This window comes from Mesoplodon bidens, assembly GCF_964165515.1.
Source record: "Mesoplodon bidens genome assembly, chromosome: X".
Classification (NCBI taxonomy): Eukaryota; Metazoa; Chordata; class Mammalia; order Artiodactyla; family Ziphiidae; genus Mesoplodon; species Mesoplodon bidens.
Window position 1 is genome coordinate 54,298,556 of NC_138163.1, and position 13,006 is coordinate 54,311,561.

Consider the following 13,006-nt stretch of genomic DNA (forward strand, 5'->3'; position numbering starts at 1 on the left):
TAGTATAAACTTCTTTTCATACTTTCAACAAAATTTTGATTTCAAGATACCTATTAAAATCAGTGTCAACTGGGTCAAATGATGCCACTCAAGTTAGTGCCTCTGTCTTACCCTCATCCCAAACACCCTGTTGATGAAAGCTGGAGAGGTCACCACACCCCCTCCTCCCCCCAAATCCGGAAGAACCACACCAAGACAATCTGATAGGAAGCATTTGAAAAGGTGAAAATGGCAAACTTCTGTGGATGTGCTTCCTCCCTAATCATGGAAGTGGGTTGTCCTTGAAGGCCCTGTCCCTGATCCCTTCCCTGCAACCTTCTGCCACCTGCCTTTGCCCTCTACTCTCCATTTCCATGATTCTGCAGTGCCAAGCATGCTTTGGGAAAGGGATGTAGTATGCTACGCACATGATAAGACACTCGGTAAATAGAGGTTGAGTGAATTGACTGACTCACTGGCATGGATGAGCCTCAGACAGCACTCTAATCTCTGAGCCACTTACACCACGGCCTAGGAGCTACACAAGCACTCTCTCTTTGCAGGTGGTATTCCAAACACATGACTCGGAGTCAAGCTGAGCAACTGCTAAAGCAAGAGGTAAGTATGTGACCACAAGCAAATGGCATTCTCCTTGCACAGCAAGCAAGGATCCTGAATTGTGGGCTTGCTGCTGTCCGCCATCTCCAGGTAAAGCAGGGTCAACGCTGGCATTTTATGGGGTCCCAATTATACTTTTCACTGTCAAAAGCAATGAGGCTGCAGCTCAAACATGGAACTTGGCAGTGAAACCAAGCCTTCTATAGTATTTTCTCTCGGGTTTGGGCAGGTGGGATGCAGGTGTGAGCACCACTTCCTCCTGACGGTCAGCTTCTTTTTCATCGTTTCAGGGGAAAGAAGGAGGCTTCATTGTTAGAGACTCCAGCAAAGCTGGAAAATATACTGTGTCTGTGTTTGCCAAATCTACAGGGTAAGTGTTACTGTTTCAAGGCCGTGGGGACAAAGGACAGGGGTGCCCAACCAGCAGTTCCTTAATGGAGTGCTCCTCTCACATCCTCTGTCACTTAAACTCAAAACTCATCTCACTTCACTTCTTGGGTCCTTTGGACCCTTGTTCCCAAGTTGCTGACTCAGTGTCCACTTCTTCAGGGAACCTCAAGGGGTGATACGCCATTATGTTGTGTGTTCCACACCTCAGAGCCAGTATTACCTGGCTGAGAAGCACCTTTTCAGCACCATCCCTGAGCTTATTAACTACCATCAGCATAACTCGGCAGGTAAGTACCAGGGGAACCAGAGAAGAAGGGTGTGACAAATACCAGAAGAAGCAATTTAGGACAAGGTGGTTAGGAGAAGAATAAGCCTCACAGGGTAATGGGAATTAGCTGTGAAAATAAACCCCTGTGATGCTGGGTCGAGGTCAAGTGAAGAGGTGGTCAAAGGCAGACCTTATGCCCTGTAGGGACTGACTTCTTATTTGGTGATTGATGCTCAGTACTAAGGAAAGATATAAAGGAGACTGGTAATTAATCAATCAGCAATATTCATTGTGTTCCTGGTGTGTACTCAGCAATTTTCTTGTTACTAGAGAACACACGAAAACTATTAGTTGAAGTCCTTGCCCTCAAAGGACATACAGGCTCAAAAACATCAGAAGAGAGTTTCTAAGCAGGGTAGTCATTCTAAAAACTGGGAGATTGGTGAGAGCACGAATACATGGGAAAAACTTCATCAAGAAGGCTTGCTGCTGTCCACCATGTCCAGGCAAGGCAGTATCAAGGCTGTCATTTTATGTAGTCCCAATTACACTTTTCAGTATCAAAAGCAGAAGTAGCATGTGAGTTAAGGCTAGGCTGGGAGGTGGGGATATATTTAGCTGGGGTGTATATTTCAGTTAGCATTCTCTCTTTCTTGTCCCTGAAGAACATCTGTAAGAGGAGAAACTTCCAGAAAAATTCGGGTTCATGGAGATCTTCTGGGATTCAAAATGTACTAGAAAGATGAACACTGGAAGCGTGAGGCTTTAAGTGAGGGTGTGTGAGGCATCTCACCCCCTGCTCCGCACCAGCAGCATGACTCTCTTTGTATGTTTCAGGACTCATATCTAGGCTCAAATATCCAGTGTCTCAACAAAACAAGAATGCGCCTTCCACTGCAGGCCTGGGCTATGGTAACTGATTATTTCTCTAGGGTAGGGTGGACCGGCCAGTTGGAAGGACTACGTCTGGCAGACCCAACCAGACCTTGCCTCTCAATCATCCTTGCAGCACACTGTTCTATCCCAGCTGCTGCAAGGAAGGTTAAGACAGAGCCAGACCAAAGTTATCTAATGATTTTCCTCCCTCTGGTGGCTCCTACTGGGACTGCAAAAACATAGATTCATAAAGGGATTTATTTTTTAATTGTGGGGAAAAAATCATAAAGGGATTTTAAGAGGATGTCTAGTTTATCTTCTTGCTTTATGCCTGACTTGTACCTAAATTCCCAGACTCCTCCAATCAGTAATCCCCTGTCCCTGAGATTTACCTGAGCAAAGATGGATTAGTACCCCTGAGAATTTCCCTTTTACTGCTTGTCTACTTCTACCCCCAGTAGGGATTCTTATCTACTGTAGAAATTATACATACATGACTCCCAAATAATCACATCAAGGCTTTGTTGTTATAGGATCATGGGAAATCGATCCAAAGGACCTGACCTTCTTGAAGGAGCTGGGGACTGGACAATTTGGAGTAGTGAAGTATGGGAAATGGAGGGGCCGGTATGACGTGGCCGTCAAAATGATCAAAGAAGGCTCCATGTCTGAGGATGAGTTCATTGAAGAAGCCAAAGTCATGATGTGAGTTACAGTCCAAACTCAACCCTCCATCCAGTCTAGGAATTACCAGGATGGTTCCCACTGGGGTTTAAGGTGATTTATAGTAAGAGAGATTTGGGACTACGGCCTGAGGTCAAACTTTGATTGGTGGGAGTAACTGCTAAGGTAGTCATTTCTCTTAGATATTGGTGGAGAGTAGTATTGATCATAGGCATGTACCATCTCAGTAGCATTTGGGGGTAAATGTAGAAAATGAGACTTTCAAAAGGAAGACATTCTGATGTAGCCTTAGTGTTCATTCAGCCCTGGGCTTGTTTCCTGTTCTATTGATGGACTCCAAATCCTGGCTCACCCTCATATATTAGGCACTTCTGGAGTTTAGGGTAGGGAGGAGCATCATCTTGTTACTTTGGTCCCTCATCTGACACTCTACTCCCAGGTCAACTCCTTTCCTCCTCAGCTCCTTTCTGAATAGTATTCAGAGCCAGAAAGGGAGGACTAGTTCACTGCCTTTCCTGTAGGAATCTGTCCCATGAGAAACTGGTGCAGTTGTACGGCGTGTGCACTAAACAGCGCCCCATCTTCATCATCACTGAGTACATGGCCAATGGTTGCCTCCTGAACTACCTGAGGGAGATGCGCCACCGCTTCCAGACTCAGCAGCTGCTGGAGATGTGCAAGGATGTCTGTGAAGCCATGGAATACCTGGAGTCAAAGCAGTTCCTCCACCGAGACCTGGTAGGACCTCAGAAGGACTGGCCTGGGTCCGAGGGCTGAGGGGGTGGAAGTAGCAAAGGAAGACCTATCACACATGGCTGAGGAGGGTGGCTGAAGCCATCATTTTAGTTTTATCTAGAAAACACTGTAAGTTTGGTGAGCCTCTGCCCCAGTGGTCAGCCAGTCAAAGATCTCCGGCCTCAACACCACAAGTTCTGCCATAGTGGGAGCTAGAGCACTCACTCCCAACCCCCTACCATGACAAGGAAATGGTGGGGTCCTTCAGGGACAGAAGGGTAGCCCTGCTTCCCGATGGGACTGCTCTTAGCACAGAACCATCATTTTGGTTATATCAGAGTCACAAACTGGGGGTCTGTTGGTGCATTTGGGTTTCTTTTAATGTTATATATTAGTTAGCAAACACTTAAAAACATTTCACATTAAAGAACTGAATTTCCGGCTTCTCTTGAAAATCTAGACCGTCTTGTAACACCAGGCCCACATTCCCATAGGCCATGCTAACAGCTGGCTGGAGCTGACACCTATGAAAATGTGGGCCTGTTACAATATGGTCTGGCTGATTACAGGAAAGTGGCTGGCCTCCTTTAGACCAGACACTTTCCTGACACCTCCGCCCACCCACTTCACTCTGTCACTTCACCTGCCTGGCCTCTGGAGGCATCCGAGTTTGGGGCCCTGCTTATTTCAGCCAGGCCAAGGCTCAAATCGCCCTAGTCCCACTGGTAGAAAAGCAGAAAACAAAACACACTTGCCTTCTGTTCTCCCTTAACTCTCTCGGCATTTCAATGCAGGAAGGGTTGTTGTGGAATTGCCAATGTGAGTGAAATCATTCTACAAGTCCTCAGTGCTTTACTTATGACTAGGGGGGTTGCTCTATATGTGGTGGAAGTGCATCAAAATTTCTCAGGGGCATCAACTGACTCCTGTTAGATGGGAAGGTGTCTCTATGTGAAGATGAGGCTTCCCTGGCTTCACTCCCCTGGTGGGCAGAAGTTTTGTGCCTTTAACCTGTGTGCCAGGGACAGAGTCTCACTGGTATGTGTTGCACTACAGGCGGCCCGAAACTGTTTGGTCAACGATCAAGGAGTTGTTAAAGTATCTGACTTCGGCCTGTCCAGGTGAGTGTGCCTTTTTCATCTTTCCCTCTAAAAGTAAAAATGGCACGGTACAAACATGAGGTGACACTGTAATTTTTAATCCTCTCCCTTTTCCCCCTAATTCTGGTCTTTTCCACCATCTTTCTATACCTTTTCTTTTACTGAATGGTTTAAGTCACTTTCCACCTCTTGTTTTATTGTTATATCCCTCTCTTCTCCTTTCTCCTTTGCTCTTTTTTTAAAAGCTAATTTCTCCAATAATTTATGTTGATCTGTTAATCCTGTTGACTTTACTCCATGTCTCATTCTTTCCTAACCAGTCTAATTTCCACTGACAACTGCAGAATAGAAGGAAGGGAAGGACGAGAAAAGAGAAAGGAAAGAAGGCTAGAGAAGAGGAAGGGAGTACCTATTAGATCTTATTTCACTTCATCCCTGCTGTAACCATATTGTCAACCAGGAAAGCTAAATCGGATATGAAAACAGGAATCTGTTAGAAATAACATTTGTAAAAGACACTGGTTGGCCTGTAGGCCTATATTTGTGCAACTCTTGTGGCTGTGCCAAGAAAATTTAAGCAAATATCAAGCTCTCCAAATTCTAACAGTAACAAGTCCTGAATCCTTTGCAGGTATGTTCTGGATGATGAATACACAAGCTCAGTAGGCTCCAAATTTCCAGTCCGGTGGTCTCCACCAGAAGTTCTTATGTACAGCAAGTTCAGCAGCAAATCTGACATTTGGGCTTTTGGTGAGTGGATAAGATTACATGGATTATACAGCTCAAAGGAAAAGGAACGCAGTGGGGGAAATTCACATTCTGCAACCTGCACAGAGAGACTGTTATTTGTTCTTGCTTTCATTCATCTAATTCTTAGGGAGTCAGGCACCACAGAGGTTTCTGGGGATTAAAAACAGTAAACTAGACATGATCCCTGCCTTCTTAGAACTTAGAATATATTGAGGGAAACAAACAATTCATTCAGTATGCCACAGCTTCTGAATACTGATTATGTACCACGGACTCTGACTCTGCCAGACCCTGTAACTATAAAGACAAATAAGATGATGTCTCTCTCCTAAAGGACTAATAGTCAAGGGCAACCCTGATAACCCTCCAGTGTACTCAGTATTATAGCAGAAGTTTGAACAAAACGAAAAAAAGCACAGAGGGGGGAACCAGATGAATGTAATGTTTGAGGTTGATTTAGGAAGACTAGGATCCCTACTACCCAGAAACAACACATTTTTTTTTTCATTTTCTAGGGGTGCTGATGTGGGAAATTTACTCTCTGGGGAAGATGCCATATGAAAGATTTACTAACAGTGAAACAGCTGAACACATTGCCCAAGGCCTACGTCTCTACCGGCCTCATCTCGCTTCAGAGAGGGTATATACCATCATGTATAGCTGCTGGCATGAGGTAAGTGTTTTACTGGGACCTCAAATTATTTCCTTGAACCTACTTTCACATTTAGCTGGCCAAGCACCCTGGCCCCACTCTCCCGGGCCACATAGCAGCTGGGCACAGACAGATAGCTGTGCACATTCTTGGATCCTGGCCTACACCCCAATCCTTTCACGGCCAGAAGTTTTTCCAGGCCCATTCCAATTATCACTAGAGTATCATTAGCAGACCCCAATACCAACTCGGCTTTAGGGAGAGGGGTGTTGTGGGGCCATGTCACCTAGCATAAGCAGGCAGCCAAAGGCACTCAGACAAGTGTACGGACATTAAAAAAAGAAAAGTCATTAAAATCTGTGTTCATTCCTTTGGGAGTCATTGGCCCTTTCTTCTACTTTACTAACTGCACACCTTTTCTGGCTGTGGTCCTAAATGAGATTTTTTTTTAAACCCTAAGGCCTGAAAGGAAACTAAAATAGGTAGTGTTCATGTTTTTTTTTTTTTTTTAATACAGTGCATTACGGGATATGTGGGTAGATGTGGTATTTTGAAAATAAAGAGCCTGTCCCACTATTAAAATGCTTTGCTGCTCTCACCTTGGGTTCTTCCAGGGGTGCCTTCTCCACTTTCAGTAGATCCTTGGCAACCTTAATTTGGCAACCTAAATGTCTAGTAGGAAATGAGTGCTCAGCTCTTAGTTCTGCCCCACTAGAAACAGGGAAAGACAGACAGTGTCCAACAAGCATATATGTGAACCTGGAGCCATCTCTGTGGGGTGAAAAGTGGGCATTTGGATCAGAACATGGCTCCTTTCCCTTCAACAAATCACTGAGGTCACAAAGAAAGTTTGGAGAAAGGGCAAACCCCTAGGAGCCATTTCCCTTCTCTCTCCTGTGCCAAGCAGGATTAAGGGTGATTGACTATGCTCCCTCCCAACTAGGACATCCTCACTCTGCTAGTTAAGTATTTCAGACAGGCACTTTCTCCACAGCTTGTTTAAAGTAGTAGTCATGAAACTGGATTCACATCAGAATCCCTGGGAAACTCTTAAAACTGGGCCTTATCTCCAGAGATTCTGATTAGGTATGTCTAGAGTGGGACTTGGGTATGTCTTTTTAAACTTCCCAGGAAATTCTGATACTCAGCTAGGTTTGAGAATCACTGATTCAAAGGAACAAGAAATTGATGACTTTTTGGTTTTGATGGATTGAGACCCTTCTTGCATGAATATGCCCTGAGTCACTAAATACCTCAGGGGCTTATGGACCAATGGCTATCACAGAAGGCCTTAGTCTGGAGGCCAGACGGTGGTAATAAGAGGTCCCAGGTGCTTAGGATCCCTACCCAGTGATGCAGCCCATGGTCTTGAAATGTTCATTCCTTTGTTAACTTTGGCTACAGGATGGTAGAAACAAGTGTTTGAAACCAAACTAAAAATTACCACAGCTTATAGAATTTCAGCTCTGTCAACCACTTAAACTTCTTTGGTAGCCACTTGAGGTTCCAAAATAAGAATGCATTGGTGCACAATTATGTAATGAATTTTGCCCTTAGTTTTAATCAGTGTTTGTCAGTGGAATTTTTACATTGTCCACACCACATTAATAACCCGAGTTACTAAAGATTTAAAGCGCACAAGGATTTTATGGAGCACTTCTATTTCTCCCCCCACCCCTTTTTTCTTTTGGTAATCCATAGGGTACGCTACTGGGCATATAGCATAAACTTCATAAATATTTGCTGTTTACTCACTGTGCTTCCCTTGAACTTTGGACTCTAGTCCACGATAACACTTTATTTTCTCTTTGGTTTTAGAAAGCAGATGAACGTCCCACCTTCAAAATTCTTCTGAGCAACATTCTAGATGTCATGGATGAAGAATCCTGAGCTCACCAATAAGCTTCTTGGTTCTACTTCTCTACTCCACAAGCCCCAACTTCACTTTCTTTAAGGAAATCCCAGGCTTACAGGCCCTGGAGCCTTTGTGCTCTTGCTGAATACACAAAGGCCCCTCTCCACATCTAGGAATGCCTTTCTATCTCTTTCCTTGGATAGTACCTTCTGAGCAAAGGCCAAGGAATTATTGTGCCTGGTATTTTCCCCCAGAGAGGAAATTTCCCAAGAGTATGAAAACAGACTGAATTTGGGATGGAAACATTTTTGGGGAGGGAGGGAATGTAAATAGCCTCACAATGGGTCCAACTGCTCTTTGGGTAGGCAATAGAGCTTGCAGGGAGGGAGGTAGAATTTGGCAGGAATAAAATGGTGTATAAAAATAAAAATGGGAGGGGAGGGTGTTTTGATAAAATAAAATCACTGGAAAGCATGGAAGTTTCTTGCTATTTCGATTAATCACGCAGCCTCTCTGAAGCGCCCTATAAAACTGCTGTGTGGCACTCGTTTGTCATATTCCTACTTGGAGAACTCCACAGGATTCTCCGCATTTAACCCGTATGGCTCTTGTAAAATTCTGCTTCTGAATCAGAGACAGTGATCACAAACCAAAGCACACTGCCTGACACGCAGTAGGCATTAGGTACTATTGGAATGAATCTGACAGTTGGAGACAAATTCTGCCAGATCCTCTTGTCCCCACCTCAGGCGGGGTAAACTCCATTAAAGAACTAGAGCCAGGGGCCCAGGACAGCTAAGTGACGGGCCCAGCAGTCCGGGCTGAGCACTAGCTTGGCAGTGGGGAAAGCGCGGGTCAATTTGGAAGCCGGCAGGGGCGGGGCTATTGGGCCGCCCAGGAACGGGCCACATGGTCTGAAGTAACTTCCTTTTTTTACCTTCTTTCTTTCTTGTCTTTTTGAAATAAGGTCTCGACAGCGCCACGGCGCTGGGCGACGAGTCCTGAGACCTCAGGGGGCAGGTGTGGCGCCACCGCGGGGCCGCGCGCGGGCAGGTGCGAGTCGCGCGGGCGGCTGGGAGGAGCGCACAGAGCGGGGGGCGGGCACGCGCGTAGGGCCGCGCGCCGGCGCAGTGCGCTCCCCAGGCAGTCCCGGAGGCAGTGGATTGTGGTTCCGGTTCCACCGCGGAGACACGTGAAGGTCGGTGAGTTGGTGCAGAGTTTGTCTCTGCACGCGTGGCCGCGCTGGGATGGAGTCCTCCTCGTCTTCCTCCGCAGCGGGTTTGGGCTCGGTCGACCCGCAGCTGCAGCATTTCATCGAGGTAGAGACTCAGAAGCAGCGCTTCCAGCAGCTGGTGCACCAGATGACGGAACTTTGTTGGGTGAGGAGCCTGGGGCTGGGACCTGGCCACTGTACCTACTTTCCTGCCCTTGCCTCGCGCAACTCGCCACGACGCCTGGGATTCGGGGAAGGGAGAGGACCCAGCAGCACCCCCTTGGTTTCCTTAGGTTCCTCAGGTCGAGCCGGAAGGGAAAAAGAGTGACTCCGCTTCTCAGAGGGCTGTCACGCCGGACCTCGGCTTTGTTAGTGCAGAGGATTGGAGATCATAGAAGACTTATGCTGTTGTCCCAACCAGCACTTTAGGCACCTAAGGTTGAAGCTGCCAGTGCTGGTCACCAAGACTGATGAGAGCCCCAAGTACTGGGATTTCATTTTTGGCACCCTGAGTCCCAGAAAATCAGTGAATCTCCTGTCCCTGCACTCTTCAGAGATTGCCTTGATTACTCAGTTGCTCTAAGCGTCCCTCGTGAGAAGTGAGTGGCTCTAGCCCACTAACTATAAAAGTGGGGTAATCTCTATCAACATACACACTTTTTTGCCTTCTTGTTGGATTGTTGTGTAATACCAAGCCGTTTCAGGTCTGAAGGTTGAGGAATTGAGTATGCCCTGTGAGGGGACTTTGGCAAAAGGGTAGAAGGCATTTATTTGCAGCTTGGGATCAAAGTGTTCTCTGGCAGCCAAAGACAGCATAACTGCCCTGCCTTGACATACAAAGTTCACAGAATTCAGAGGCCAAGGATAATTTTCCTTGGAAGTGGAGTGTCTGAGGCTTGAGTACACCACAGAGAATAATGAACAAAATTCATTTGAACCATAAACTTATGGTATTGCTGGACTCTGACCCTTAAAAAATGCTTACTCAACTCCTGTCTGCCTTGAACCAGAGTGCTTTAATTCTTTTAAAAAATCTGATTCATTACATTTGGACCAGCAGGTGGTGTGGTTAAGGACTCCTTTAAGAATCTGAAAGCTGTGGGCCCTTTAGGAAAATTCATACAATTTTCCATTCGTCTTGAGGGAGGATTCAAGAGCCTCTGGCTTACGTAGACGTTATAGAATCTCCAGTCATAGATATTCTTTTTTCCTTTGGTAGGTTTTAGTGTGTCTTAACGGCATTTAATGCAAGTAGCATTGTAGAGTTCTAACCAAATTCAGTGAAGGGTTAACTTCCCTTGTATTTTGCTACCTATCTTGCTTTGTAATATCTCAGCTCCACCATTTTCTGGCCCCATGACTTAGGACAAAATATCTCTGTGCCACAACTTCCGTCTTTGTAAAATGAAGATTAATAATAGTATCTATTCCATAGGGTTGTTGTGAGAATTTAATGTAAGGCTGTAGAAAATTGCCACAAAGCAAGCTGCCAAATGTGAACTATTATTAACATATCAGATACTGTTTTTAGGTGAAGTTTTTCCTCTAAGCAACAAGAAGCTCCCCTTCCTTTTTTTTTTTTACCAAGTTCCCTTTGTGATTCTGTATCTTGTCCTGAGCAGGAAAAGTGCATGGACAAGCCTGGGCCAAAGTTGGACAGTCGGGCTGAGGCCTGTTTTGTGAACTGCGTTGAGCGCTTCATTGATACAAGCCAATTCATCTTGAATCGACTGGAACAGACCCAGAAATCCAAGCCAGTCTTCTCAGAAAGCCTTTCTGACTGACCTGAGTATTACCTCTTTGGAAAAGGAAGGTAGTTCAAGAAATGAAGAGCAGTTGATGGGATGGTTGAAGAAAAGGCTGTGGGGAGATCGGCTCCCACCTTTGTCACTCTTGGGACATCCTGTCAACTGAGAATGAACAAGACCAATTTTTGTGTGTGGGGGTGGTTTGAGGGTCAAATGTGTTTGGGGTTGTGTTTTTTAATGCTAATCTTGGGAAAACAATTGACAGATGAATGGAAAACTCTACTAGATGTATATTAATGTATGTGGGACGATGCTTTCCTCATAGTCCCATTAACTGCTTCCTATAATTTTAATAGTGGAACTGCTCTATAATTTGATAGTGGGACCACATAGGTAATAATCTGTTATTTGTGTGGATTCCTTTCAGATTTCTGGAGAGATCGATATACATCTTTGTGTCTCTCAGAAAGGGCAGCAGTGGGGGAAAGAGTAATTTGGTACTTGACTGTAGGCCTCCTTATCTAGTGTTTGATTATCAGTGCTGGGAAAAAAAATGTATGGAGTATTCATACAGTACATTTCACCTTTCTAGGTTATCTCCCTCCCTTATACTGTGATTCACTTAAATATCTATATGTAAAGTACAGTCTTGAGCTAGTACAGGTAGCCTGAGAGTCTAGAGGCCTATAGTTAAAGGAATCTAGCCAGCGAACATAATTCTCATACTAAACTGCCACAAGGAAGAAGTTAACTTACCCTGTATGTCAGGGTCCCAAAAAATTTAAAGGTGTGCCTAAATGAAAAAATAAGTTATAAAGATTTAGGCCAGTCAAAAACTAACAGCAGTTTCAGGTAGAGGTGCATGCCTAATGTAAATCAGCATAGTTTCCATTTATTGCATTCTTTTAATCACTGAAATAAAAGCTTCTACAAGATTCAAGTCTGATTGAGAAGGCTTTCTATTCTGGTTATCACCTACACCTAGGAGAGATTTGGTGTGGGCTGGTTCCAAGGCTGAAATGTAGTCAGCCTGGGTACCTGTTCCGTGAAAATTATGGCACAGTATTCCAGGGACTGCTGACCTTTTTGTTAGAAAAGAGAACCTAGAGATGAGATGGAGAGGGAAGGAATTCAGTGCTGATGGTTAGTTCCCTGAGTGTAGTAGAAGAGATTATAATGACTGGATTCCCCTCCTTTTACTTCAGGTCCTCGTGGACTGGAGTATAGACCTAAAGTGGAACTACTTGTTGGGAGCCTCTAGTGCAAACCCATGAAAGTTGAGAAATACACATTTCTAGAAGCCTCAAGTCCCTGTTTAACTTCCCACCATATAGGCACTACAAGGAAATTTTTTAAACTCCTGATGAAAACACAATTCACCAAACATTTAAGTACCTACTCTGTCGGACACTGTTTTTGGTGCCAGGATTTCAGCAGTGCACAGAAACAGTCCCTGCCTGTGTGGAGCTTCTGTTTTAGTACGGGGAGACAGGCAACAAACACATCCATATGTCAATATAATGAGTGCCGAGGAGAAGAAGCAGAGTAAGGGTGTCAGGGAATGTTTGTGGGGCATTGTTATTTTAGCTAAAGACGATTGGAGAAGGTCTCTTTGGGGAGGTGGCATTTCAGCAGGGACCTGAAAGAACTAAGTGACCAAGCCATGTAGGTATCTGAAAGAAGAATGTTTCAGGTAGGGGTGATGCCAAGTCCAAAGGCCCTAAGGTGGAACTGCATGCTGTGACACCAGTGTAGAAGAAAAGTCGAAGGTCAGTATGGCTGGAGTAAAATGAGTAGGAGAATAGTAAGAAATATGGTCAGAGACAGATGGGGGGATGGCGGGTGGGGATGTGCTGATCATGTAGTGTGTTATAGGCCATTGTGAGGACTTGGCTTTTACCAAGCAAGATGGGGAGCCATTTGAGGGTTTTTAGCAGACAGTGACGTGATATAACTTAAGTTTTAGCAGTGCCTGGCTGCTGTTTGGATGACATGTACATGGTAAAGAAGTAGTAGTAGCAGCAGCAGAGTAGTAGGAATAATGGCATTCGAAGTCCAGGAGAAATCAGGCTTTTAGGATGGGTATCTGGTGTATACCTTGTGTCTATATGCCTGTGTTGATTTTCCCCCCCTATAAA

General features: G+C 45.0%; 2 protein-coding genes across 3 annotated transcripts in view; both read left to right on the top strand.

The window, feature by feature from the left end:
* The window catches only part of BTK (Bruton tyrosine kinase), a 28,296-nt gene extending 19,994 nt beyond the window's left edge, over positions 1-8,302 (top strand). For both annotated transcript variants that reach the window (XM_081221863.1, XM_081221862.1), the window contains 10 exons: positions 543-597; positions 888-967; positions 1,147-1,274; positions 2,093-2,167; positions 2,665-2,836; positions 3,337-3,553; positions 4,607-4,671; positions 5,282-5,400; positions 5,916-6,073; positions 7,871-8,302. In XM_081221863.1, coding sequence (XP_081077989.1) covers positions 543-597; positions 888-967; positions 1,147-1,274; positions 2,093-2,167; positions 2,665-2,836; positions 3,337-3,553; positions 4,607-4,671; positions 5,282-5,400; positions 5,916-6,073; positions 7,871-7,942 — 1,141 coding nt within the window. In that variant the 3' untranslated portion in view covers positions 7,943-8,302. The remainder of the gene's footprint in view (positions 1-542; positions 598-887; positions 968-1,146; positions 1,275-2,092; positions 2,168-2,664; positions 2,837-3,336; positions 3,554-4,606; positions 4,672-5,281; positions 5,401-5,915; positions 6,074-7,870) is intronic.
* A 784-nt stretch (positions 8,303-9,086) lies between these two features.
* On the top strand, positions 9,087-11,808 carry TIMM8A (translocase of inner mitochondrial membrane 8A). Its single transcript, XM_081222730.1, has 2 exons — positions 9,087-9,286; positions 10,743-11,808. Exons 1-2 carry the CDS (start codon positions 9,155-9,157, stop codon positions 10,902-10,904), a joined length of 294 nt encoding a protein of 97 aa, XP_081078856.1. The 5' UTR covers positions 9,087-9,154; the 3' UTR covers positions 10,905-11,808.
* The last annotated feature ends 1,198 nt before the right edge of the window (positions 11,809-13,006 follow it).

What these genes read in the sequence shown, in the direction of transcription:
- TIMM8A (XM_081222730.1), top strand. Translation starts at nt 9,155, where the DNA reads ATGGAGTCCTCCTCGTCTTCCTCCGCAGCGGGTTTGGGCTCGGTCGAC. An exon ending in AGATGACGGAACTTTGTTGG is followed by an intron (nt 9,287 to 10,742) that starts GTGAGGAGCCTG and finishes TGTCCTGAGCAG; the next exon opens with GAAAAGTGCATGGACAAGCC.